The sequence below is a fragment of the Lasioglossum baleicum genome, chromosome 14, assembly GCF_051020765.1.
Source record: "Lasioglossum baleicum chromosome 14, iyLasBale1, whole genome shotgun sequence".
NCBI classification, from domain to species: Eukaryota; Metazoa; Arthropoda; class Insecta; order Hymenoptera; family Halictidae; genus Lasioglossum; species Lasioglossum baleicum.
Window position 1 is genome coordinate 7,028,724 of NC_134942.1, and position 24,746 is coordinate 7,053,469.

The following is a 24,746-nucleotide window of genomic DNA, read 5'->3' on the forward strand; positions in this document are numbered from 1 at the left end:
CGCCCGGAGATTTCTTTCGGTCCTCTCTCTCTCTCTCTCTCTCTCCGCTGATGGTTTTCGGGGCTCTCATTGTGTGTCCCTTAGGGGCCACGGGCTTCCGGGTTCTCGGGCCTATTTGGGATTTGATTCATTGTGCAGCCCCGCTGGAAATTGATTCGCCGCTGATGTATACCTTCATCAGCGCTACACGCGATGGCATCCGACTCGACCATCCAGTGGCTCGAATGATTAGCTGGAACGATGTAAACATACTCTACCAGAATCTTACCGCAATTTCGCTATTTATTATACTCTTTTATACACTGTTCCGTGTTAGATAACTGGCCAGATCAGTCCCACATTGGTTCCCCGTCGATTATTCGGAAAACAGGTTGATCGCCGCGCCCGACGAACGAAAACTCGCATATGGTCTCTTTGGTGGCAGTCGGAGAGCTCTGTCGGTGAATCCTCGAGCGCGTCTAACCCAGACCCGGAGACCACTTCTTCTTCTCGTTTCTTGCGCGAGGCTTCGCGAGTGGCTGCGAGCCGAGCAACAAGCCGCTTAATTACGCGGATTCCTCGCACAATCGCGGCTGGGAAAGGTGTGCGACGAGCGCCGCTTCTTTGACGCGCGCCTCGCTCTTCCGGAAACCACCCTCTGACCAAGCTTCCCCGTCTCCCAGCCCCGTTTGCCCCCTTTTCCTGTACAACCACCCCCGGCACTCTTCCCGTACCAGCAGCAGTTCTCTCTCTCTCTCTCTCTCTCTCTCCCTCTCTCCCTTGGTACTCTCGAGGAACAGGCGAGCAAGGTTTTCCGTGACGAGCTTGTCTGAAACAGCGCGATGAATGGGCGAGTTGGCCGCGATTCCACGGTGAAAGCAGCGAGAGCCGACGTCACCGGTTGCCATTTTCGCGGTCCGGCTGGTAAATCGGCTAGAGGGTTGAACGCCCCCGCCCCCGATTCCAAGCGATACGTTCTCCTTTCTCTGAATCGCTCGTCTTCGTCGACAGTTGCTCTTCTTCGTCTTCTTCAAGGTTCTCGGAGGGTGAAGGGAAACCTCGACAGCCCTCCGACGGCCGAGTGCCATTTTACAATTAGGGGAACGAGCCGCAGTTGTCCCTGCTGTCCTCAACGGCTTTCTTCGAACCGTTTGCCTCCGAAGCGAGAGTGGAGAATAGTGCTGTTCACACTTCATCTACTCGGAAGCCTACTAATATCATTTTTACTAATTTCGATGCACACGATAGCCCCACAGACTAAATTATTAAATTAGATTCTCTAAGAATTCATAGAATCGCTAACCGGGCAATACTATAGTAATGAAAGTGTATCCAACAATCTGACCCCGCGTAATCAATTTCGAAGCATTCGTCAGCACTGGGCATAGGCGTACCCCAAAGAAGTAATAATCACATAGGCGTGAACGTTCGCCTCGATTCTGTCTAGTTCGGGATTGTTTCCGATTTCGTGCGATCCGAAAAATCAGCGAGGGGACGGGCATCGTTCCATGGCAGCTGTGCTGATGGATCGTGTCAGCCATATTGAAAAATGAGTTGAAATGATAAAATGCAATCTCGTGGCAGAAGAAGGGGGACAGTTAATGGGTCCGCTTCGTCGGGACGGCTTCCTGCTTAACGCCGAGCCACTCGGCCACGTCCGCTCGTTCCCCAATTCGTTCTTTCCCTTTCTCTGTCCCACCGTCTCCCTCTCTCTCGCTCGCTCACTATCTCTCTCTCCTTCTCTCCTCGGTCGATCAGCCCGCCAATCATAATTTCTATCAGAGCCACCTCCGGGTGACGATAGCCGACAATCACGAGATTGCCCGGACGCCTTTTGTCTCCGCTGCTCCTCGTCACTCGACCAATCTTGCCACGCGTTCCATCACCCGTTTCCACTCCGTCGTTCGTTCTCCGTCGTCGACGAACCTCTTTCGACGATTCGACCAGAATCCTCTCTGGCTCTTTATGCCACCGAACACACACTGTTTTCTTAGAAATCAATCGATGACACGTTACGCTGGCTCTTGGTCTGCCGGAACGAGAAGCTGCGCGAATATAGTTTTTTCCCTAGCTGCTTTGACCCTTTGAACAGAGAGCCGGATTAGCTGGTTCAATAAATTCGTATCGACAAATTAAGATTCGATCGGAGAGCACCTGGTGAATGCAATTCGTTCGCGATCATACGAAGCCCGCTGAAAGCGAGTCATTCGCGTGTGCGGTCATAGAGGTTCTAGAAAACGCTATTCAGTCTGGAATTTGTTTTGGGGACACTCTTTTAAGAATATAAATAGACCAGAACGATGAAACACGAAATAGGAGAAACACGTAAATCATTGTTTGAACCATTCTCAAAGGAAGTCAATCTTTTCATTTTAAGAAACAAAACTATATACGTTAGCAAATAACAAGGAAGAGCAAAAAGCTGTAAGAAACATTCTGAAGAAGAAGAAGACTATCTTGTTCATTATTGCGTCGCCACTGCTCCTCGCGGTATCAGCGGGGTTAATAAGCAATTTGTCAACGAGACAGATTCCGTCCGCGAGCAAAACTTTCGCGGGCGATTACGCGGCACGGGGAGGGAGAGGGACGAACGGAAGAAGAAAGTTTTCGCCACGAAGAAACAAACATTGTTGCAGCGATGAAACTAGTCGAGTGGAGGGCTCGAACTTCCCGCGAAGTTCGCCGACACGCAACGTGAAAACGAGGCGAGATAGAGAGAGGGGGTGGGAGGAAGGGAGAGATGAACACACCCTCCTTCCCTCGGAAACGAAGTTTATAGCCTGATTTGCATCGTGCCGGTGTTTACATGCACCCGCTGTTCCATTGTAGCCGCCTATGGAATATTGTTATTTATAGAGTGTATCGTGTTTATCGAGCCGGGCATGCCGGCAGATCGGTGTTTAGAACGTTTCAGCCAGTTATTTCGAGTTAGCGCGATTATATTCCGAGAGGAACAACCGGATATCGATCGAGGCCTCTTCCATGCTGAGGCTACAAGTGGATCGTGCACAGGAAAATTTCGACAGCGACAACATTTCACTTTGTTATATGTGTTCTCCCTTCAAAGTTCCGAGGCCATCTTTCACCCTTATCTGCTGTCGCATTTTTTGAACACCTCGCCCTGTACTCTACTTTGATAAGATCTTGCTGGAACGCATCTTTTATTCTGTTGCGTTTTTAACACCACACCACTGTCGGTTTTATCATTCTTTATTTTGCAATTGTTGAAATCATGAAGCTGCTTCCATTGGAACAATATTTATACATACTTCTCCGATCAGGCACGTATTTGCATGAAAATCACACAGAATCTGAATTCAACTGGGTTATTTTACCCACGCTTATACATATGCATTAACTTGTCGTGTTGCTGTTGTATGCGTCAAATCTTGTAATCGAATTTTAATACTCTTCCCATAGTCCAATCGTGCTGAAATTTTGTATACACACTTGCTTCCGATGTCAATAAAAGTAGATTATAAAATATATAAAAGAAACTTTTTAAAAACCACGCTTATATTAAAATGCACTAAGAAGGAGAAAATAGAATAATTTTTTTCCTGGTTCTCCATAGAATACCGAATCCAGTTTAATCCAATTTATAAAATTAGTGACGGAATAAACTATATTGACGTAATCTTCGTGGGCGTTCCACGCTTTTATTTTCATAGTCACTAATGCCATGATTTTATTAAAATTTATATTAAATTTTTCTATCTATTCCGTCACTAATTTTATAAATTGCTTAAAATTTTGGGGAAAAATATTATTAATCATTTAACTGGATTCGGTATTTTATGGAGAACCAGGAAATGAATTATTGTATTTTCTCCCTTTTAGTGCGTTTTAATATAAGCGTGGTTTTTAAAAAGTCTTTTTTATATATTCTTTTATAAGTAGGTGAATCTTATTCACCTTCGACGAGAAACTGCTGCGACATCATACAATTTATTTTGTATAATAATTCATTAAATTCCGGTTCTAATTATTAGTCAAGTGCAACGTGCAGTGGTTTTCATAGCTTCGAGAGATTATGAGAGATCCGAGGTTAGGGACGCGTGTTGTCCTGGTTTTTTGGGGACCAGGGCCCCTCCCCTTTCGGCCACCTACACCACGCACAAGCGGCGCCTTTGAGCAAATTGAAAACATCGGTGGATTCGGCCAATTACCGAAACATAATGCGGCCCGGTCTTGTTCCATCTTTCTCTTTTTCCCCGTGCGATTTAGACGTCTGGCGCGCGGATCTTCTCCGGCGCCATCCGAATACAGGGAACTCGCCAGTTCGTGGATTTCCGGTTTCGCGAAAACATGCGGAACAATCGCGCTAAACCTCCGTCAAATTCAGTGCACATCCATTTGCACCTCGACCAATTTTTTCAAATAAATTCTTGAAACCATTCCTTGGATACAGGTTACTCTTCTTATAGCAGCAAACAAAACACTTGGAAATTTTAATTTATTGCCACGAGGTCAGTCGTAACTGCAGGTCTTTATGCAAAACAACAATTTTCTGCATTTTTTACTAGATATCACACTTAAGCACTCTCTCCCTCTTCTTTAATCATTTTACTGGGTCAAGAGTAACATACTAATGGTATTCGACTGTTTTATGACATTTTAAGTAGTAACAAATGGAAGCAATGCCTCTCTACACGAAAACCGAAATTACTTTCCGAACAGTCTAATCAAATCCCTAATCCAATCAGAATTTCTGCTTCATTTGTCAGGTGCCTTGTACTAATAATTATTACCATTATCTTGTCGACCCAGTCCAACAATAGATACACAGAACGCATAGAATGCTCTGCAAACAGTAAAGTTCACTCAGGAATTGTTCACTGACAAGTTGGAAATAAACTGCGAAGTTGGAAAGTTCGCAGCAGAAATTCCGATTTTGATCCCCGGACAAGTTTCGCAACAGATATTGTTGAAAAGAAAAAGGTATGAACGTTCTTCGGGAAGAATGGCGTCTTTTGGGAGATTGACCCCGCGAGATGAGTCAGCCGACCGGGATAAAATGGCTGGGAACAGCGAATCCGTAAAAATTGGAACTGCCGGGAACGAAGACAGACTCTGCCGGCCTTCGAGCCTTTCGAAGAAATCCCGACATCGACGGGGATTTTCATCGGGATCCTTCGGATTCCACGCGTAGCCTCCATTCCGTGGCCGCGGTTACCGTCGTCGGCCATTAGTCGACGCAATAATGGGACGAGCATTTTTTCGAGTTCGATCGCGACTACTGTTTTCACTTATCTCTTCTCCCGGGTGCTCTGTTGTAGCGATGGGATCAAACCCAGCTGTGCTGGATCATCACTGCCGATCTTTATGCGAAATAAAAATAGTTTACGTCAATCCTAAGATACGAGAGCCTGATAGAACTTTCTTACTGAAATAGTTTTACTGATGACCTTATTAAATTATTCTTCATCGATCCCGTTTTTCTACTTTATCAGTTGCATTTTCCCTTCTCGCTGGATCATCACTGTCGATCTTTATGCGAAGTAAAAATCGTTTACATCAATTATAAGACACGACAGCCTAAAAGAACATTCTTTCTTCCTTAAATAATTTTACTGATGACCTTACTAAATTATTCTTCATCGATCCCGTTTTTCTACTATATCAAGTCCATTTTTCCTTCGCGCAGGATCATCACTGCCAATCTTTATGCGAAGTAAAACTCCTTTATACATCAATTCTAAGATATGGGAGCCTGATGGAACTTTCTTCCGTAAATGATTTAACGAAGCACTAATTAATTCTTCATCGATTCTATTTTTCTACTTTACCAGTTCCATTTTCTCTTCGCGCTGGAACCTAGACCAAACAATTTGCTGACAACCTCGACTCATTCTAAGGAATCATACTAATCCACCCAATTCCCCTAATTATATCCAGTTGTCCTACGATTCCACAGCAAAACGTCTCCGGATCGATTTGAAACCAGAAGCTGACAGTTTAGAGTCGACGCGACTGTTTGGCCAGCCCTCGGTGTCAAGCACCCGCGCAGCCCCCCCTTTTCTTTCCAGGAGGACCCTGGGGACACAGGGTACGATTCGACGAGCGGACATCACAGGGACCGCCACGCAAACTCCATTAACGAACCGCCGAACGACAGTCGGACGAAACGCGACTCCTTGCTGTTTGTCGTTCGGATGTTTTCGAACGAGCGACCGGCCTCGCTCACTTACTGCCTCCGTGGGAGACGGCCCGGTGTTTGCACGGGGCCCGTTCTCCACTTTCCTACCGGAGCCCCCAGGGCCTCGGGGCCCAATCGCGCTTCCTCGGACCCGCGGACACCTTTTGTGCCACTCCGCGGACGCCTCTGCAAACACGTTTAATTACACACGCTGCCGCGCCGGTTTCCTGTTCCCCACGGGACTCCTGCGACAGCCTCTTAGTTCCTCCTCTGCCGTATAAGTCTGCCAAAAAAGTTGCCAACTGCTGTCGAAAAATGAAAGTCTCCGTACTCTCAGGAATGTAAGACCGTTTATTAAAAAGTCGAGATTGTCAGTATCACACGTTAGACTAATTAGACCGTGGATCTTTATGCGGAACAAAAATTGTTGGGAATTTCATCGTGGTGCACGAACATTTCGCAGCAGCTTCATCAACGACGTTCCATTACCGATTGGATAGTAGTCGGAAGGGGAGACTGTTCACAAATTCGCAGAAAAGTTCCATTGAAATGGTTGTCAACTCCTGGGGGTGTTCAAAATGGCTGAATACTTCCCTGCCGTACCCGACGCGTCCTTATCCCCTTGGTCGGCGAGCAGCAATCTTGCTGGCGTGTAATGTTCCACGATCGATTGAAGATAGTTGAAATTATTTTAACTCATTAGTACTGAACGTTCCTCTATTCACAACGACCGGTATAGCCATCTGGAATTGGTTTTAGAGAATTTTTGTCGCCTTCGGGGATCTCGGCTACCGATGAGCCACCGCCTTCGGCCGAGGTCCCGGGGGAGTTTCGGTGTCCCGATAAAAATCGGCCGTTCCCATGGCGGTAAAAAAAGTAGTCGACACGTCGATTACGAGCGGACAACGCGCATCTCTCTCCGAGCCGAATTATTGAGACAGATTGTGATAGAGCGTTCTGAACTTTGAGGTTATCCGAACGTCCGCCTGCCCCTCTTCTCGGAGGTCACGGATACCGGGTAACGATAAATCGGGTGCCACGAAACTCTGTCCGTCCGTCCGGTGGGGAACGATGAGAGAAGATGAAAAAACGCGGCGAAGTCGTGTCGAACGAATCTCCGTTTTCTCTTTCTCTCGCTCTTTCTCTTTCTCCGTCTCGAGCCACGGGGACACTTAATGCACGCTTCAATTCCCGATCTCTCGCCCCTCCTATTTATCTTCTTTACGAGCGTCGGCTATCCATATTTACGATCATTTTCGGCCGATCCTTCTGGAAACCCGTGGGCCCCGCACGAAAACGGACGTCTTGTAACTCTCTGTCAACGCTTTAATTGTTAACGAGCTGGCCTCCTCTTTTTTCCTCGCCTCCTTTTTGTCGGCACCTCACTGTGCTCTTCTCTAACTCTCTCTCTCTCTCCTCGTCTTCCTCTCACCGAGATAAATTAAAGCTAGTTTTTTTCGCATTTAAATGCGGAAGCACTGTTTGTTCTTTTTCCTCGCCGCTTCCTCCAGTGGACAGTGAGAGAGAGAGAGGAGACACCCCGCGGCAATTAAATATTGTCCCGCAGGAAATTGTAAACAAGCTTATTGGCCGACACGGTTTTCGTTTCACGGCGGTGTCTTTGTCTCCGGACGACTCCTGGATAGATTTTCGAAAATCAACGTCGTCGTCGCCGGTGTCTTCGAACAGCCTTGAAAAATCAATGGAGCGGAACGGTCAGCCGCGTCCCAGGAGAAAACATTCGGGGGCTCTCTCTCATTTGTATTCGAAAAAAGCGGCTCGGTCGATTACCAGCTGGCGGGGGTGGACAAAGCGGACTTGGAAACGACGGGGGTGGGTCTCTCTCTCGGTCGTTCGACGACGGCATTCAGGAATTCTCCTTCCGTCCCTTGTTTTCCTCCCCTTTTCTTCGTTCCATCGCTAGCTGCCAACCGCCCCCAGGCCGGCTTCCTCGTTTCTCGCATTTTTTTTTCTCTCTCCGCTCTCCCTCTTTTTACGTTTGACCCCGTCACCCCGTGAAAATCACAGGGTCGCAGCATCTCAAGCGGAAACCGCCGCGGTAGCCCAAGGGTGTCACCGGCACCGCGCGCGCGGCGGCAGCGGCAGCAACTTAAAAAGTAGAAGGAAGAAAGGTCCGATAATTGGTTTCAATCAGCACCATTGTTGGTCAACCGGCGATATCGGATCGGGGAACGGTGGACGCTGTTTCGATGGGAAAAACCGCCCCGGGAAATTGTTATGGTGATCGGGAAACGATTAGGGAACCGCCGACGGAGAATCATTCCACGCCTATTGTGCTCGGTCGGAGAACAGAGCTCGCGATCTCTAGTCTTCCCCCGCACTGCGAATTTTCTCCCGCTTCCACTCTTGAAGGATAGAATCTGCATGAGATACTATTGTGTATACATATAACAAGTATAACAATATTTGTGATACCTAATTTACACAAATGGGATAAAATTAATATTCACGATGTTCCTGAAGGCAACTTACTGCGAATTTTCTCCTGCTTCCATTCTTGAAGGAAAGACTCTGCACCAAATACTACAACTATTAGATGATTGCATAAGTTCGGGCCCGATTTGAAAATAAAATTCAATGGTTAAATTTTAAAGAATACAACTTTATTAATCAATTATAAGGTCACCATTGTTTTCTAAGTGTAAAAAATTTAACCATTTTTTAAATTTTAATTTAACCAATCTTTGACCAAATCTTTAAAATGTAACCATTGTATTTCGTTTTCGAAAAGGACACGCACTTATGCAATCATCTGATATTACATATAACAAATATAAGAATTTTTAAAAATCTAGAGCAGTGATACCTATTTCACACAAATCCGATGAAATTAATATTCACGAAGTTCCTAAAGCCTGCACAGAGACTCCATATAATAAATCACCCCTCGCGAGAAAAATCAGCGGATCGTTTTTTCGATCGTCGTGCGAGAATCGACAACGCAAATGCCGGAGCGAGATCATTGCGTAATTCGGATCGGCGAGCCAGTCAGCCGTCGAGCGATTTATCTTGTTTGTCACGCGCGGCAGATAAAGAACGTTTTTTCCCCGCGACACTCGGCCGTTTAATAACTTTATTTGTCCGGGTATCGGGCAAATTTGTAATTGATTAGCTAATGAGGAAAGTTGAAAAGAAAGGACGGCCTCTGTCGTCGACAATGCCGAAGCGCATTTAGATAACTCGATGCTCGCTTAATGTCCACCCGGTACTAATTGTTCGGAGAAAAACGCAGATTGCGGCATTTGCGGCGCAGTTTATTTACTCGCGACACGATCCTCTTCGATCTCGGTGCGTGTCGACGATAAACAACGGAATTTCACGAGATTTAACAGAATCGCGATAACGATAGTGAATTGGCGGAATTTCACTAGATTTTTCTACAGAATTTCTATTCGTTGTCGAATTAGCGGAATTTTTGCGGCAGAACCGAAATGAAGTCGCAATGACGGGAGTGATGGAATATTGGCGAAAGCATTCCCGACTCGGGGATGCACTTTCCAGGGCCAGGGTATATCGAGGAAATATTTCCGCGGATGCGTCGCGTCCGTCTGATACGCACCCCTGGAATATTCCGGGTTTGCCGCGCGGAGAAGGGAAATTCCGGTTCTCGCGGAGCAGCATCGCCGGCAATTTCACACTTACCCCGCCCCGCACACCAGTTCCCCACGGTATTTTCCATCTTTTCGAGCGTGTTTCAGCTCGCAGAGACCGACCGACGGTGCAGCCATCAAAGAGGTTTTTTTTCCACCCCCGGCCCGCAACTCGACAGTTCTTTGTGAGCGGTCGGCTGATTTCCGTTTAACGTTTTCCTTCGCCGTGTGTTTTCCTTCTCTCTTTCTCTTTTCCCCTCCCTCTCTCTCTCTCGCTCCGTTCTCTGTACTTTTCCGCAGAGATCGAGCGACAGCGCGACGATCCGCGACGATCGGGGGTGGATTTTTCTTTCTGTCATATATTTTTTTCCCTCCACAAAAGATCTTTGGGGGATGCTGAACGATCGTCGCCGCGTTCTCCTCTCTTTCTTCCTGTCCCTTCGGAAATTGCTGTTCTCTCGATTCCAATACGAAATCGAGGGTTGGAGGAACGCCAACCCGTTAACTCTTCGTTCGGGGTGTGGCGAACTCCGTTGGAATATTGCAAGACTGGTTGATAACAATTTACTTGTAATTATAAAAGTATGGGTTCTCAGATTTTTTTGGCAAATTATTATACGATCCAGGATAGAAGATCGAGATTCCTCAGCGCGTAGGATGAAGCGGCCGATGGACCGGGCTTACAATTTTAGTCCCTCGACTAAGGGAATTGCAGAGTCACGACCGTCCTCATTATTATTAATTTCCGGTGATTTGCTAATTAACTTATTCAGCAATCTTTGCCCCGGCACAATGGGGACAAATCGAGTTAAGTAAACAACGCTCGAGCAACGGTCCGCGCCGGGGGCTAGACGCTCCGGTCGCTGTTTACGCCGGAACTGTCTCGATCCCATGGAATCGTCGCTGATCATGCGATTTTTCAAGCTGTTTCCATGTTTATACTGACGTAAATTTCGACAGAACTTTTTGAAAGTCTAAATTGTAAATAATGTAACAGTACAAACCCTTAAATGTTTCTAATATCTTTTCTGTCATTAACCTGGTGCATCTTCGTTATAAATGCATTATATCCGCGGTACGCGTAAACAACTTTTTCAGCGATTGCAGTGTAGAACAGAGTTCAAAAAGCCCGCGACTCGCACGTTAATGGCCGTCGCCCTGTTCTCCGCGTAACGACGGAATTGCGCGGAATCCGAGCTGAATGGGTCCACTGTGCTGCGGCCAGATAAACGTTATCGGCTTGACGCGGTTCTTTGATCATTGAATAAAAGTAAATAGGTACTATCGTCGTCCGTTAACTCGACACCGGCCTGCTAATTTACGATTAAACGGGGCATCGATATCCGAGCATCCTCGCTATTCCATCCGATGATACTTCGTGTCTGAAGTCGATCGACTTCTCTCCACTCTCGATATGCTCTTGCATCGATTCTTTGTTGTTCCGTTTGATAAAAGAACGCTGCGGATAACGGTTTAATAAATAAAGGAGGAAAGAGTGAATGCAATTATACGGGGGATTACGTCAAGGAGCAATTGGCGAATTGAATTTCGCGCGACTTTCACTGGGGACGCGTGCAGACTTGCCATACACTGTACTCACTAGAAAGAATAGACCCTTTATCGATAGATTTTTGTAAGTGACACTTATGGCCTATGAAATTAGTCAAAAAGACCGAAATATCAGTTTCTTAACCCCTTGCCCTACAATTTATTTTACAGTTTCAATGATTCTTCGTAGTTCTCGTAATTTCCTAAAAAAGGAGAAAATTGATATTTATTGTATGCCTACATGTTCTTCAATAACTGCACATTAACAAAACCGAAATAGAATTTCATCTCGGGAGATTAATAACATACATATTTATTAGACTGTGTTCAAAATCTTCAACACGAGTCTGACACGATATTGTAGGGCAAGGACTTCATGCAAAAGTTGCATGAACATCCACAGTCTACGAATTTTGTGCGTTTCAAAGTCTATTTTTCTTTCTATTCAATCTCAATCGATTGTACGCGATATACGTATTGACCTTCTTCAATCTTTTTAATCTCTCCACTATTTTCTTAGAAAGAAAGAAGATCTTCATAGACTCACTATGCTAATGGTGGCTGCAAACTGGTAACCTAACAGGGTACGATCCCGAGCGAGCGTGCTGGACACTCTGTTACCCAGAATCGTCGGACAATCCCGCGATATGAAGTAATTGAAAGGGGATCTCGATTGATAACGAACTAAGACGTTCTTTAACGCGGTCGCGCGTCCCCACTTCGTCTGAATGAACACGGCTTCCTATTCATCAATAGTAATTCATGGAAACTATCACGCGGGCGTAGGAGGAACTGTCATGCGAACTGGTTTCATTGGTAAAGAGGCAACAACAAGAACGACAGTGAGCAGGACGGTGGTTATTAGCCTGGCCGAAATCACGAGCGCACTCCCACGCGAATCTCGATTGAATCTCGGGCTGAATGGAAACGACGCGGCTACTCGGAAGCGGCCGTTTATCGGCTCCGACAAACTTTGACACCGAGCCGATTCCCCGGAATCCAATTAATCCCCGGATTGGATCTAACTTCGGGGAAGAACCGCGGGAAGGAGGTTCGCTCTCGCCTTCTGCTTCTTCACGTTCGTTCCGGGAACGAATTAGGCTGGTGTCGTTGCTCGTTCGACGGTCTGTAGTAGTTCGACTCTCTTTCTCTTTCTTTCGGTTTTCCCAGAGCCGCCGCGCCGGGAATTTCGTGAGCAGAAAAGAGGGAAAGAAATGGATCCTCCTGGGGAGCTTTCTCTGCCACTTACTCGGCCGGAAGCTAATTGGCCCGAATCGAGGGTGGCTTTTCCATCATCCGGTTCACGGCATTATGGCCGACTCGCACGTGAGCTCGGCCTCGACCAATGGGAACGCGAGTCGATGCCCGAACACCACCGCAACGGGAGGAACTGCTCTTCGGACGATGGTTCCTTCTCTCGTTTTCCTTCCTTCCTTCCTTCCTTCCTTCCTTCCTTCCTGGACGATCGCGGCCTAATTCCCGATGGCTGACAACCGACGATAAAACGCGATGCGAGATGGATAAAGGTGTCGAGCCTCACCCGCCGCGCCGCCTGAACGCATTTTCCCTTTCTACGATCCCCGGGGAGCACGGGTGTGCCCGTGTGCTCTTCGGCTCCAGGATCAATCGAGGCGATTGCACCAGCCAGTCCGCCTGGAAACGTCTTCGAACTCGGTTCTAGCCGACAGCAAATCCTCCTCAACAGCGACTTTTATAGTATCTCGTAGTGAAACAGTACTGAAAGGTCATCAGCAAAGACATCGAGTCGGATGATGAGGATTTCCCTATAGGTTGAAATAAAATTCTATTTTGTTTGCAATGAAGATTAAGAACGTGACGCGGAAGTTCTGCTCACACTGCGATCATAAAATACATTGTAAAGCGAGGGGTGAAGTAAATTGCGAAATTGCGAACGTCGCGTTGCATGACGTTGGCAGTGTTAAGAACAGCAGTCGAAGATCGGGGCTGGTGGTAGGTGTGTTTCCCACCCGGAACCATGAACCGCAGGCTTGTATCTAATCGGCGTCGGCAACCCTAATCTACGGGCAGGGCAGGGGTTGCACGGCTCGGTGTTCCTCGGTCAAATTCCGAGGACGAAGCTTTTAAGGAGTTGCCCGGCGGGTATCGGTTCGGCGAAGAAACACGTTCGGAGGAGGGAAGGAGAGAGCGAGAGGAGTATAAGGGAAATAAAGAGGAGGATGGAAGGAAAGTGAAAGAACATACCCCAAATAAGCAGTGCGAGGAAGTTGGGGGTAGAGGGAAAGTTAACCGAGCAGAGGGTCGGTTTCCTTGCGAGGCCGGGAGAGATCAGAGGTGGGCCAGCCGCAATCGAGTCCAGAACACGTCCCCCTAACGCTGGTCCTCCGCCCAGGGGTAGAAAAATCCACCCCTTTTTCAGCCGGTCGATACCAGGACGACCACCTCCTTCCTTCTCCTCTTCCGCGTACCATCCCCGTCGCCGTTGCCTCGCCTTTTCTTTCTCGCACCCCCGGACACACGGATAGAGGACCCTCCGTTTGCCTGCCAGCCGCCTTCCAAGCCTTGCCTTTCCGTGTGCTTGCTTGCCTGCTTGCTTGCTTTCGCTCCTCTGCCGCTTTCTGCCGAGGTGGCGCCACTGTTCTCGCCACCCTTTCACCCTGCCCTGCGTCTGACGCGTTCGCGTCTTTTCTCCCACCCCCGCACACCCTTCCTTTACTTTACTTTCTTCCTTTTAGCCTTCGTCTTCTTCTTCTTCTTCCTCCGCTTCTTCTTGTTCGTCTACTAGTAGTTCTTTTTAGCGTTTCCTGTGTGCGCTCCTTTCGGCTGGTGCCGCTTTGCAGCTCCGACGAAGAAGAAACTTCGGCTAGCTCCAGTTTGTTAATCCCTTTTCGCCAGGAAAACCGCCTACGACCTCTCGAGATTAAAGGGAAACGCGCCCCCGTTCAACCTCTGTCGATACCTCTCCCTACCGGCGATTATTTCATTGCAGTTTTTCTTCTTAATTTCTGAATCATTGGGAATGGATGTATAGCTATCGAATGTCTGCTTTAACGTAGACGTTTTTCGGTTGGAATTGTTACCGAGTGTTCTGGAGACGTTTCACTGCGGGTCGGAGTTGGTGGAAGTTCGAAGCAGGTGGCGAGGTTAATCTTGTTTAACCACTCGAATCAATAATCTGCACTGGAATGTCTCGTGCGAAGTTTGTCTGACAACTACAGGGTCATACCACTGGAGACTATTTTCTGGCGACATCCTGCAGTCTAGTTAGGTCTCTTGCAGTCTTACAGTCAATTAAGGAATTAAGAGAACAGGGATAGATATCTATACATTCCTTGTACCTGGCAAGTAGTTCAGACAATTTTTATTTTAAAAATCCGCAGTGTCTAGGTTTTCCATATAAATTCTATAATTTTCTAGCAACCGGTTTAGATTATTATTTCTATTCAATTCGATGAGAGAGGATTGATCTGGAAGAATTGCGCTGAGTGTAATGTGTAAAAGAAAATTGATGCATAAGAATTTGAACGGATTAAGTGGTGGCTGCCACGACATCGCCGAAAGCGTCCGCCTTGCGAGGGTTAATACCACTAATCCTATCATAATATTTCCCCTCGTCAAGACACATTGCGATTCAATGTAGCAGCTGCTCTAAATTCGACAACTCACCCCTCGGTTCCGCAGCGATCCCCCATCAAAAAGGTTTGTCGATTCTCCGAACAGAATTTATATAGCTGTCTCATAGGAGAGCCGAATGTTAACCCTTTGCACTCAGAACTATTCTTATTCGAAAACCGAATTTTTCTTCAGGCCTGAAAGATTTCCATTTTATATGATTTTCTTAATTTTTCATCGATATAACACTAATATAATACCTAGTACAATGCTTTCAGTAGTTTAGTGATTTATTAAATGCAAATTTAATAATGCAACAAATAATATTTGAAACAATGGTATCAGAATGATTAGCGACGCCTCTCTCTCGAGTGCAAACAGTTAAAAAATCTTGCGTTATCCCTGCCACTAGTTGACACCGTCAATTATAAATTAAATCTGAAAAATCGGAAGAGAAAACTAAAATATCGAAGAGGGGTTTAATAGGGTATTAGAATATTTCACGAACGATGCAAGAGCATGACCACCGGAAGGAGTAAAATACGTGGAAACGGGAGTTTGTTCGTGTCGGAGATACGGAGACCTCCGAGGCCGGCGAAGATAGCGAGTCAATAGCGAGGAATTCGACGAGCACGCCGTTGATGCACGCGAGCTTGTCGCGAGCCAAGTCCTGACCGAGTTGTTTGGTCAACTGATCGTACAGAAGGGCAAACAAGTCTCTCGGCTGCGAAAGGGTTTGCCGGCCTCCCGTTCTCAGTCATCGACGACTCCTTTTCCGCGGCCGCACGGAAACTCTCGCGCGTCGAAAGAACCGAGCCGGCGAACAAACGCGAGACAAAGCGGCTCTCCTCCTCTTCCCTCTTCCTCTTAAGTCTTTCTCTCTCCCTCCCACTCTATTTCCCCTCGTCCGCCCCCTTTTCTTCTGCTTCTTCTCCGTCTTCTTCGCCTGCAGGCGGCCCTTTTCACTTTGAGGGTTAAGAAGTTAGCTGATGGTTCGAGGATTACTTAGACTCCGTACATAAGGCAACTGTGCGCGGTTAGTTTGCGGTGCACACAGACTCCGAGAGACCGAGCCGAGAGCTTCCTTCCTTCTCCCCGCTTCTGCTTTTCTTTTTCACTTCGCTTTCCTCGCGGGAACTCGCCTGCCGAGCAACGGCCGACCACTTCTCCCTCTTTCTCACTCTCTTCGTCTGCAGGACTCTTTAATAAGGTGTGCAAGCCTTCGCTTTCTCTTCCCGACCTCCTCTTCGTCCTCCCACGCTCTTCGCTCCTTTCTTCACGCGGCTAAATCCTCAGCTTCCGGTCCGCGCGAAGTCGATGCCCCTGATCACTCAAAATTCTTAGCTGGGAACCTTCGGGCGGTCCAAACCATTTACGTTTATAATCTATCATCAATTAATCCATAACTTTTGGGCGTCTTTCGAATAATTTTACTCTCCACATAGTAACAGCGTGGCTTCCAAATTTTATTTCAATGGCAAAGACGAGTCGTCAAGAAGGATAAACATTATTGACAGTACGAAACGGTATCTAGACAGCGGACACTGCAATTTATACTAAAAAGACCGGTCGATTTCTGAAATGATTAAAGACGGTACAGCGACGGCATAAAGATCCGGATGGGAACGGATCGAAATTTCGCGAGGTTCTCTGGGTCTCGGTGGCTCGCTCGTTCGGTCCGATGTTGACGAGGCAGCCTGGCCAATTACCCGCTCCAGACCTCACAGCCGGCCGGATCCGTTGAATTCCAGCGGTCGTAACGCGAATCAAATCCTCTCGACGGAGGATCCAAGATGCCGCGACCGGATCTCTTCTCTCGCCAGGCGAGACCCGAGTCTCCGATGTTTCTTCGCGCTCTCTCGAAAACCCATTCTACTCCTCCTCTCTCTCTCTCCCTCTCTTGAGAGAGACCAATATCATCCGGCGACGTCGTCGGTTCGTTCCGGTCTCTCGGCGGCGAACGGGGAGAGGAGACGTCCGATGCGCCGCAGGAGCGTGTGCAGCTTCGTGATTCGAAGTAGGTGGGCCTCAGGTAGCCAGGACAGATAACACCCGGAGATTACCGCGGACAGAGTCATTAGCAGCGTCGGCTTCTGTGTCGGCCAGGATATTCTCTCACTTTCCTCGCCGTCCTCTCTCCCTTCGTATCCCGCTCTCTCCTTCTATCTCTCTCTCTCTCTCTTCAGCCTCCTCTACCTTATCGGGCCGGTCAATTCACGCGGCACGATATGTACCCTGCTCCCGAGTCGTTTCGATGCGTCCACCTTGCCCCCCTACTTTAAAACGGAGACAGAAGTCGGACCCTCTCAGCTGCTTCGCCGCTTCTTTGTCCCTGGAGCTTCGATTTTCTGGAGAAGAAGATCCCGCGGAAGCATCGGATACACCACCAAAATCTCTAGGTCTTCTATTCCGCCTGCTATAAAATAACCAAGGATTCAGTCTGTAATCCTGTTCCACTGAAGTACACTAAAAAAGTCTCGAAAGTTCAGAGTCTAAACCAAATCTCGAATCGAACGATCTTCGATCCTCTGTCGATTCCTAGCGATTCGGAAGTTTGGGTGGACAGTGCACATCCTGCAGATGCGTCGCTGCAAAGCGTCAGGACGCTGGCAGGCACGGGCTCGTCGAAACTTGAAGAGTCCGCCCGGAAAAGTTTGAGAAACGTGGCGTCCGTGTAAAAGCAAAGTCCTCGAGCGGCTTGTTCTTCGTTTTGGCAGCGTGCGCGGTGATCTTCGGCCAGAGGAACAACGAGGATGAGAAGAGGAGGATGAAGAGAAGAGGAGAAGCAGGAGGAAAGAGAGAAAGAGGGCAAAGGTCCGTGCGGCAAGAGGGTCGCGATAACGACGGGAGCAAAGAGAGAAACGGTGTCCAATCCGCGTCCCCCGGTGGGGATCCCCTCGATCCGGCAATAAATAAAACCGACGCAGACCAACGCAACGCCAACGGTCGTACGTGGAAATCGCGATCATACGGGAGAAGCTGTCGGCCCGCGGCGGTCGCCATTATGCGCGCGGCTCGGTACAAAGGGGAAATAATTAGCGCTGCTCGGCTGATAAGCCGGCCAATCTAGGCGTTTGTCATTAGCCTATCAAAGCTGAATACCTCTCTCTCTCTCTCTCCTCTTTCTCTCTTCGTACTTCTCTTGCTATCTCCTTTCTCTTGGACCTTCGGCCTCGACACGCCTCCGGCGCCGTGGAAAATATGTGCGAACGCCGATCCGAGCAATTAGTACTTCTCCGGAGCGTAATCGGAGGCTGCTCGACCGCGACAAACGCAAGTCTCTCCAACATGGCGGTCACGCTGCCTCCCAAACATTCTACGCTCCGAAGCTTTATAGTGCATTTTCATATCTTCCTATCTTTCTATTACTAAAAATTAATTTTCTCCAACATATAAATTTATAAACCCCATGAAAAATAGTGACAGCCGTTTCTGATCATCTTCAGACTCGTCATCGACGAATAACACGTTAATATGAACATGATAGGGTCGTTGACAACAAGGCAGACATGTTTAGACTTCAACAACCACTGTAACCGGTCTCCGTGATGCCATACAACTTTGGACAACGAACGATAACCTTTTGTCGCTTTGCTATTCTTTGTTTTATGACTCTCAGTAGCAGAAGCGTTGCGTCACGTCGCGGCGGTTTCATCGACGATTTCGACCAGCGAATTACTAAAATTCCGTCACGCAATTACGCTGATTCCCCGTGGATTTATCGAGTGGTCGGCAGAGGCGCATCCATTCCGCGGTGGAATGTCCCGTGCAACCTTGTTAGCCGGTGCATTTGCATCGCGCGCGGCGGACGCGATGCGATCCATGCGTCGCGTCCAATCCGGTCGACTAAAAGCGAATCGATCGTTTTATTCGCATGGAATCTTGCTGAAAGTGTACGTCATTGAATACGCATACGGGATTCGCGAGAGATTTTTCGGGACATCGTCATCGTCGGGATCGAACAGAAAGAAGCGTTATAATTTTGTCTAGAATTCGCATATTTCTCTTTCGCTTTGTTTCTCTCTGTTCATCCGATAACGGCTTTTATTATCGGCCTGGAAAAATGACAGCTAGGTACTTTCACACGTTGGCAGCACTGTCTTTTCTCGTTCTAGAAAATGACGAAAGATTTTCGATGCAGTGCTGCCAATACGGCCGACCCGTAGCCATCCACATGGAAGTCACTGTGTACCAAGCTGTTGTTCGCGATTTCCCCTTAGAAAATTCCCGCGGCTAGAAAGAAACAATTGCGAGCATGAGCTCTGTCCTCGGAACAGTCTGTCCCAATATATGCTCGACTGGTTGTTTCAGACGATATTGAACTCGATGCACAAGTACCAGCCGAGGTTTCACCTGGCGAGGGCCAACCATATCTCGCAGCTCGCCTACTCGACGTTCAGGAGTTACGTTTTCAAGGAGACAGAGTTCATCGCGGTGACTGCCTATCAGAACGAGAAGGTGAGTGAACCCATAATCTCCTCCCTGTTCCTCGAATGGAAAATTAGCCACCCCAAGGATACAATTCGGATAGGACTCTGCGGACATTTTTGGTTACCGTCGGTGCATTTATGACACGAAGGAATAGTGTAAATATACTTCAAGTCTACCCGTAGCTCGCACATTTTGCAATGAACGCGAATAATTTTCCATAGAAGATCCCAGTTTGGTTGTTATTAGGTTGTAAAGAAAGAAATGCAGGATTTAAACCTATGTTTTTAAAGTGTTATAACTCACATGAAAAACAATTTTATTAAAAACAATTTTATTAAAAAAATAATGCGAAAATCGCGTTTTGACATCCTGAAATGAAAGCCAAATAATCTGATAAGAATTTAAATAAAATTAAATATCAAAAGCATAATTAAATAGAGCGCAAAAATTGGTATAAAATTGGAATTAAAAGAAAGGAACAAAAATCCTGCATTCCTTTCTTTACAACCTAATACTATAATTTTGTAAGAACTTGTCACCGGAAATCCGCGTCTAGGAATATTATTGGAAATATAAGATTCACAGAATTTTTATTTTGCACAAAAGTCGCCGGTTTCATTGTAGTTATGATTTTGCAAAGAATTGTGGCCGGAAATCCGTGTCTAGGGACATTATTATTGGAAACCTAGGGTTCAGAGAGACGCTCGAAGGCTAGAGCGCGTCTGCTCACGCGCTGATAATTAAGAAGAGTTTTCACTCATTAAAATATTATTAGAAGCGACTGTTTTCGCCGAGGAGTTTTGCGAACCATAGAACAGGTTCTCGTTAGTAGCGCCGCGTCCGTTGTGTATCAAAATGTAACATGTTGAACAGCACCGCGGCTAATTACACGTATACAATATATATATGTGCGTATACCGTCGTTAATTAATATATATTTAGCCGCGTTGTTCGCGTAGAAAGGTGTGGAGTGCAACAACGTTGTCTGCGCCGCCACCGAAAAGTTATCGCCGAGCCATCGCCACTACATTAATTATCGAAGTTTAGCCGGGCACGCGGCGTCCTCTCAGATTAACTACGCTAATTAAAGCGAACGGTATAATTATCGCGCGTGTGTTGCGTAAAAGAGTCGCTGCGTCGGGGAAACTGTTCGAAAAAATACGTTTCTGGTTTTTAAACAAATTTCCCGGTCACCGACGAGATTGGATCACGATCGAGGGGTGAAATTGATAGAAAATACGAGCGGAACGTTCGAGGAAAGAAGAGCTTGTTTTTTTTTTATTGTGTTTTGGTTCGCGTTAATTAAAGTCGCCGCAGTGGCCGATGGGCCGAAAGAGTTCGGGGAATCGGAATGGTTCCCGGTACGCATTATTTTTGATGTTGCGCCCGCGCAAGAAGGGCCCCTTGTGCGGATTTTTCGTCGTGCCCGTTCGTTATCTCTGTTCCCGGTAGGGCCGGAAGAAGGATAGCCTTCCTGTAAAAAAAACGTAATGGCCGTTCGTAAATGTTTTTCACAATTTTGTTCGTGGTTCGTGTAAACGCATAAAATCCACAGTCTAGTTTGGACGATTCCGTCGTTGATTGTATTAATTGCATCCTCTGTTACAGATCACACAGCTGAAGATCGACAACAACCCGTTCGCGAAGGGGTTCCGGGACACGGGGGCAGGAAAGCGCGAGAAAAAGTGAGTATCGCTTTCAAAACTGACGGTGCACACAAACGAGACGAAGTTGAAGCAATTCCTTTATATCCTATCCTCAACCGATTACAACAACTTTCATGAAAGTTCAACGAAGTGCCGAAATATGAAAATGGACTTCCATGGGTCTTGACCAAGTTCGTCCGAAAATACTCACGAAGAAAATGAAAAATTTAGAAAGAAGCGAACCACCCCCTTCGAAGCCAACTCTACTCGCGGTGAAAGCAATCCAGGGTTGTGTTCGAGGTCGATCTAATTGATCGCGTATCATTTCGTTCTCTCCCCTCGGGCCAGCGCTATTAAGCGGCGTATCGACCTCAGGGTCAGCCCCCAGGACTCGGGGGTTGGTTTCACGGGGCTCATTTGCACCCCGAACGGCCGCCGCGCCGGGTATCGTCCATTTGTATTCAATATCGCTGGTTTATGAGCTTATGTCAGCGAGGGTTCGTCGAGCGGAGCCGAGCTGGGATCGGGCTAGACCCATTTCAATTTCATTGGTCGCCGAAAGAGGGTAGGCGCGCGGGGTGGTTCGGAGGAGGCTCGAGTGGATTCTGACGAGGTTAAGTTGCTATGCATAGGTCTCGTGCCGCCCTCGTTAACGTCGCTAATCCTCGTTACACGCACTTACTGCCTTTTGGCCTCGAAAGCTTGCGCGCATAAGCTCCGCCAATTTATCTACCCGCTAGCGACCCATTAGAGGATGATTCGGGTGCGATGACCGAGCCTCGCCGAGACACCTGTGGCCAGAAAGGGTTGCGATCGAGGGTAAAATCGTTCGGCGATGCTTTGACTTTGATACGGCAAGCGTTGCCGAATACCAGTCACGCTAAGAGGATATTTCAAAGCGGATATCAGCTCGTCAAAGATTCCAGTTTGGCTTCCCGTTGCGTTGCATTGACAGCCTCGCATCTACTGATTCCGGAACGAACACCTTTACCCCGGCAAATGCCTGGATAAATGAACATTATTCAACATGCGTGTGGATGTGACGTCATTGACCAGCGTTGATTCTATTCATCCATGCTTAAAATTCGAAATCTCTTGAAAGCTGGAAGACTCTGATCATCCGGATTCATACCTATTCGAGATATCACTAGGCTGCGGATCTTCGTGCCAGTTAAATAGTGATTTATTTCTCCTATTTATAATTTTCTTCTGTGTTCGACCTGCATATGTGTTTCCTAGTCAGCGCGTAAAACTCGGATTCCAAGATAAATGTCCGTGAGATCGTTTGTCCAGACTTGTAAATTCGCCGTGGAGTCCTTAGCGGTTCCGGGAGCCACCGCCGCGGAAGAGTTAGTTTGCCGGACCGTGTTCGAGCGGTGGCTTCGGATAAATGGCCCGGGAAATCGCGGATACCGGAAAATTCCGCGGAAATTGAAGCGACGCCCGTGGGCCCGGTCGGATAAAGAAAGGGCGAGGTTTAATCGAGAAAATATGCAAAGCAGGGGCGCGTCGTGGCGCCGCCTAATTAGAATAAGGGTTAGTTTTGGCTTATGGTTTCGGTTAAGGGTGGCCGGATCCCATCAGGAAGCCGCAGAGAAACGGGAGATGGAGCCGCCCGAGAGAGAAATAGAGAGAGAAAGAGATAGAGTGGGGTGGAAGCAGGGGCACAGGAGGGGGGTTGGAACATAGCCAATCATCGGATTAGCATACTGATGCTCAGGGGCGGCGCTGTCGTTAGCGTGGAGGGTGCCACTTGGTGGCTTTGAATTTTATATCGCCGCTACAGCCCGTAACCAGCGTATAAAGGGTGAATTTGCGACCGTGGGGGTTGACTTCCGGCGTCCGAGGCCTTCTATCTCTCTTCCTCCCTCTACCCTTTTATTTTTTCACCGATCCTAACCGCCTGACCCGCTCGAAACGGTTCCGTGAGAACGTGGACCCCCTGTTCGACCCCCCTCGAAATAATTAAATCTCTTCGCTTTTAACCCTCGCGCGCCGCTCCGGGGAAAATTCGCCTAGTTTTTATTGAAGTTGCAATTCGATGTATTTGTTTAAACCTTCTCTTTCTCTCAGCTCCCCTGATCAACCCCCGAAATTATTAAATTTTTTGGCTACTCAACCCTCTACATCCCCCAAGTAAAAATTCGCTTAAATTCAAGTTTGAAGCAACTCGAGGCCTTTGAACTTCTATTCCCAATGAAAAATGCTTGCACTGTTCAGAATCGAGGGAATCTCCGGTATCCGATATGCAAAGGGTTGGTGAAGCGGACGTGACCGTTCCGAGACGCATTATCTCGTCATGTTTTTAACGACGCCGGACGTGGCGAGTCGATTCGTCGTGCCAGTCAAAGAGAAACATTTCCACGCGAAAAAAAAGAACAGAGAAGCCATTGGTCACGGCTCGTTGCAACCTCATTTATCACCTAGCGCCGCGTCGCGTCGCGTCGGAACGATGCTAATCGAGGCGCACGAAGAATCAATCAGCCCGCGAGCAGATTTCCACGAGGTACCCTGTTTATTAATTGTCGCGCGCTCCCCTGTTATCGATATTTCGATAATATATCGTCGACAGACCCCGGACCTCGTCCTGTAAATAACAACCGCGGTCGGACACGTGGAAAACATCGCGTGTCGTATGCTGCTTGCGAAACAACAATTATTTTCGTTCTCTCTCTCCTCGCTGCTATGGAACACGACAATATTAAAGCTATCTACAATCTTGTTTCACGGTCGTTAATTTACAATGGAATTACAACTTCGTCGCTTCCGGGTAGGTTGTTGGTAAATACCGATTGGTCAATCAACGTTCGCCTGAAAATTCGAAAGTCCTGATGATCCCTTTTTGCATTTTGCAAATGTCTGCCTCAATTGTAATACCACGCTGACAGCAAATAAGAAAATAAATGGTCGTAGGAATCTCCCTTCCGAGTATCCGTTCATTAAAAAATTCGTAAACCTTACTGAAACATTAAGGAAGACACCCACGAAGGTCCTTCTGCATTTTGCTTGATTCTTCAATAAAGGTTCGTGAAAATGTTCCAATGAGATCTGCCTCAATTGTGATACCACACTGACGGCAAGTAAGAAAATACGTGGTTGTAGCATTCTCAATTTCAAGTATCCGTTCGTTAAACAATTTCTGAAGATCCTATAACAAAGCGTCTCCTAGTTCTACGTGAAAAAAAATCGCCAAGCTAGCAATTAGGGCGACAGCAGATTCAATAAACCTCCGAAACGATCCACAAAATTCGACCCTCGTGGACTGATCACCCGTTCCATCTGATCAAGAAGACTCGCAGCAATCTGACCCCTCAGCCCCCCCTGTTTAAAAGGGTGCTCGCACGCGCCTGCCGAAAAAAGGAAGCCTAAAACAGGAGCGGAGTCAAAGGTCCCGTATAATTTCGCCATAATTATGGGAGAACGTATAGGAAGGCTCGTCGAGCCTGTTTCCCAGTGGATGATCGACAGAATGAAAATTCAGCCCCCGACGCCTTTGACGCTCGACTATCGGTGTCGTTGCCCACCCCAGCCTCGTCCTCGAGGATTTATAATCACCCCTTGAACCCGGGTCTCCGGGTCGTACCCTCGTGCCGATGCAACTCGAACCCCGCGGTTTTTTGTTTCCAGCCACCCCCGCGATCGCGCGCAGCCACCCCCATAGGCCGTCCTCAGTGGCATCGAGTGCACCGCGCGATGCGGCAGCGATTCCCTACGAGCAGGTCTTCGGGGGCTGACGCGATGACTCTGTTGGCGAACTGTCTTAACGGGTCGTTGACGGTGAACTGTCTTCCCGATGACGAA

The 24,746-nt window shown here is 47.5% G+C and overlaps 1 protein-coding gene across 4 annotated transcripts in view; it reads left to right on the top strand.

Moving 5' to 3' along the window:
* Bi (T-box transcription factor bifid) overlaps window positions 1–24,746 on the top strand; it is a 120,241-nt gene that overhangs the window by 83,876 nt on the left and 11,619 nt on the right. For all 4 annotated transcript variants that reach the window (XM_076438591.1, XM_076438589.1, XM_076438590.1 and 1 more), the window contains exons 5-6: window positions 19,180–19,326; window positions 20,908–20,984. In XM_076438591.1, the coding sequence (XP_076294706.1) occupies window positions 19,180–19,326; window positions 20,908–20,984 (224 nt within the window). The remainder of the gene's footprint in view (window positions 1–19,179; window positions 19,327–20,907; window positions 20,985–24,746) is intronic.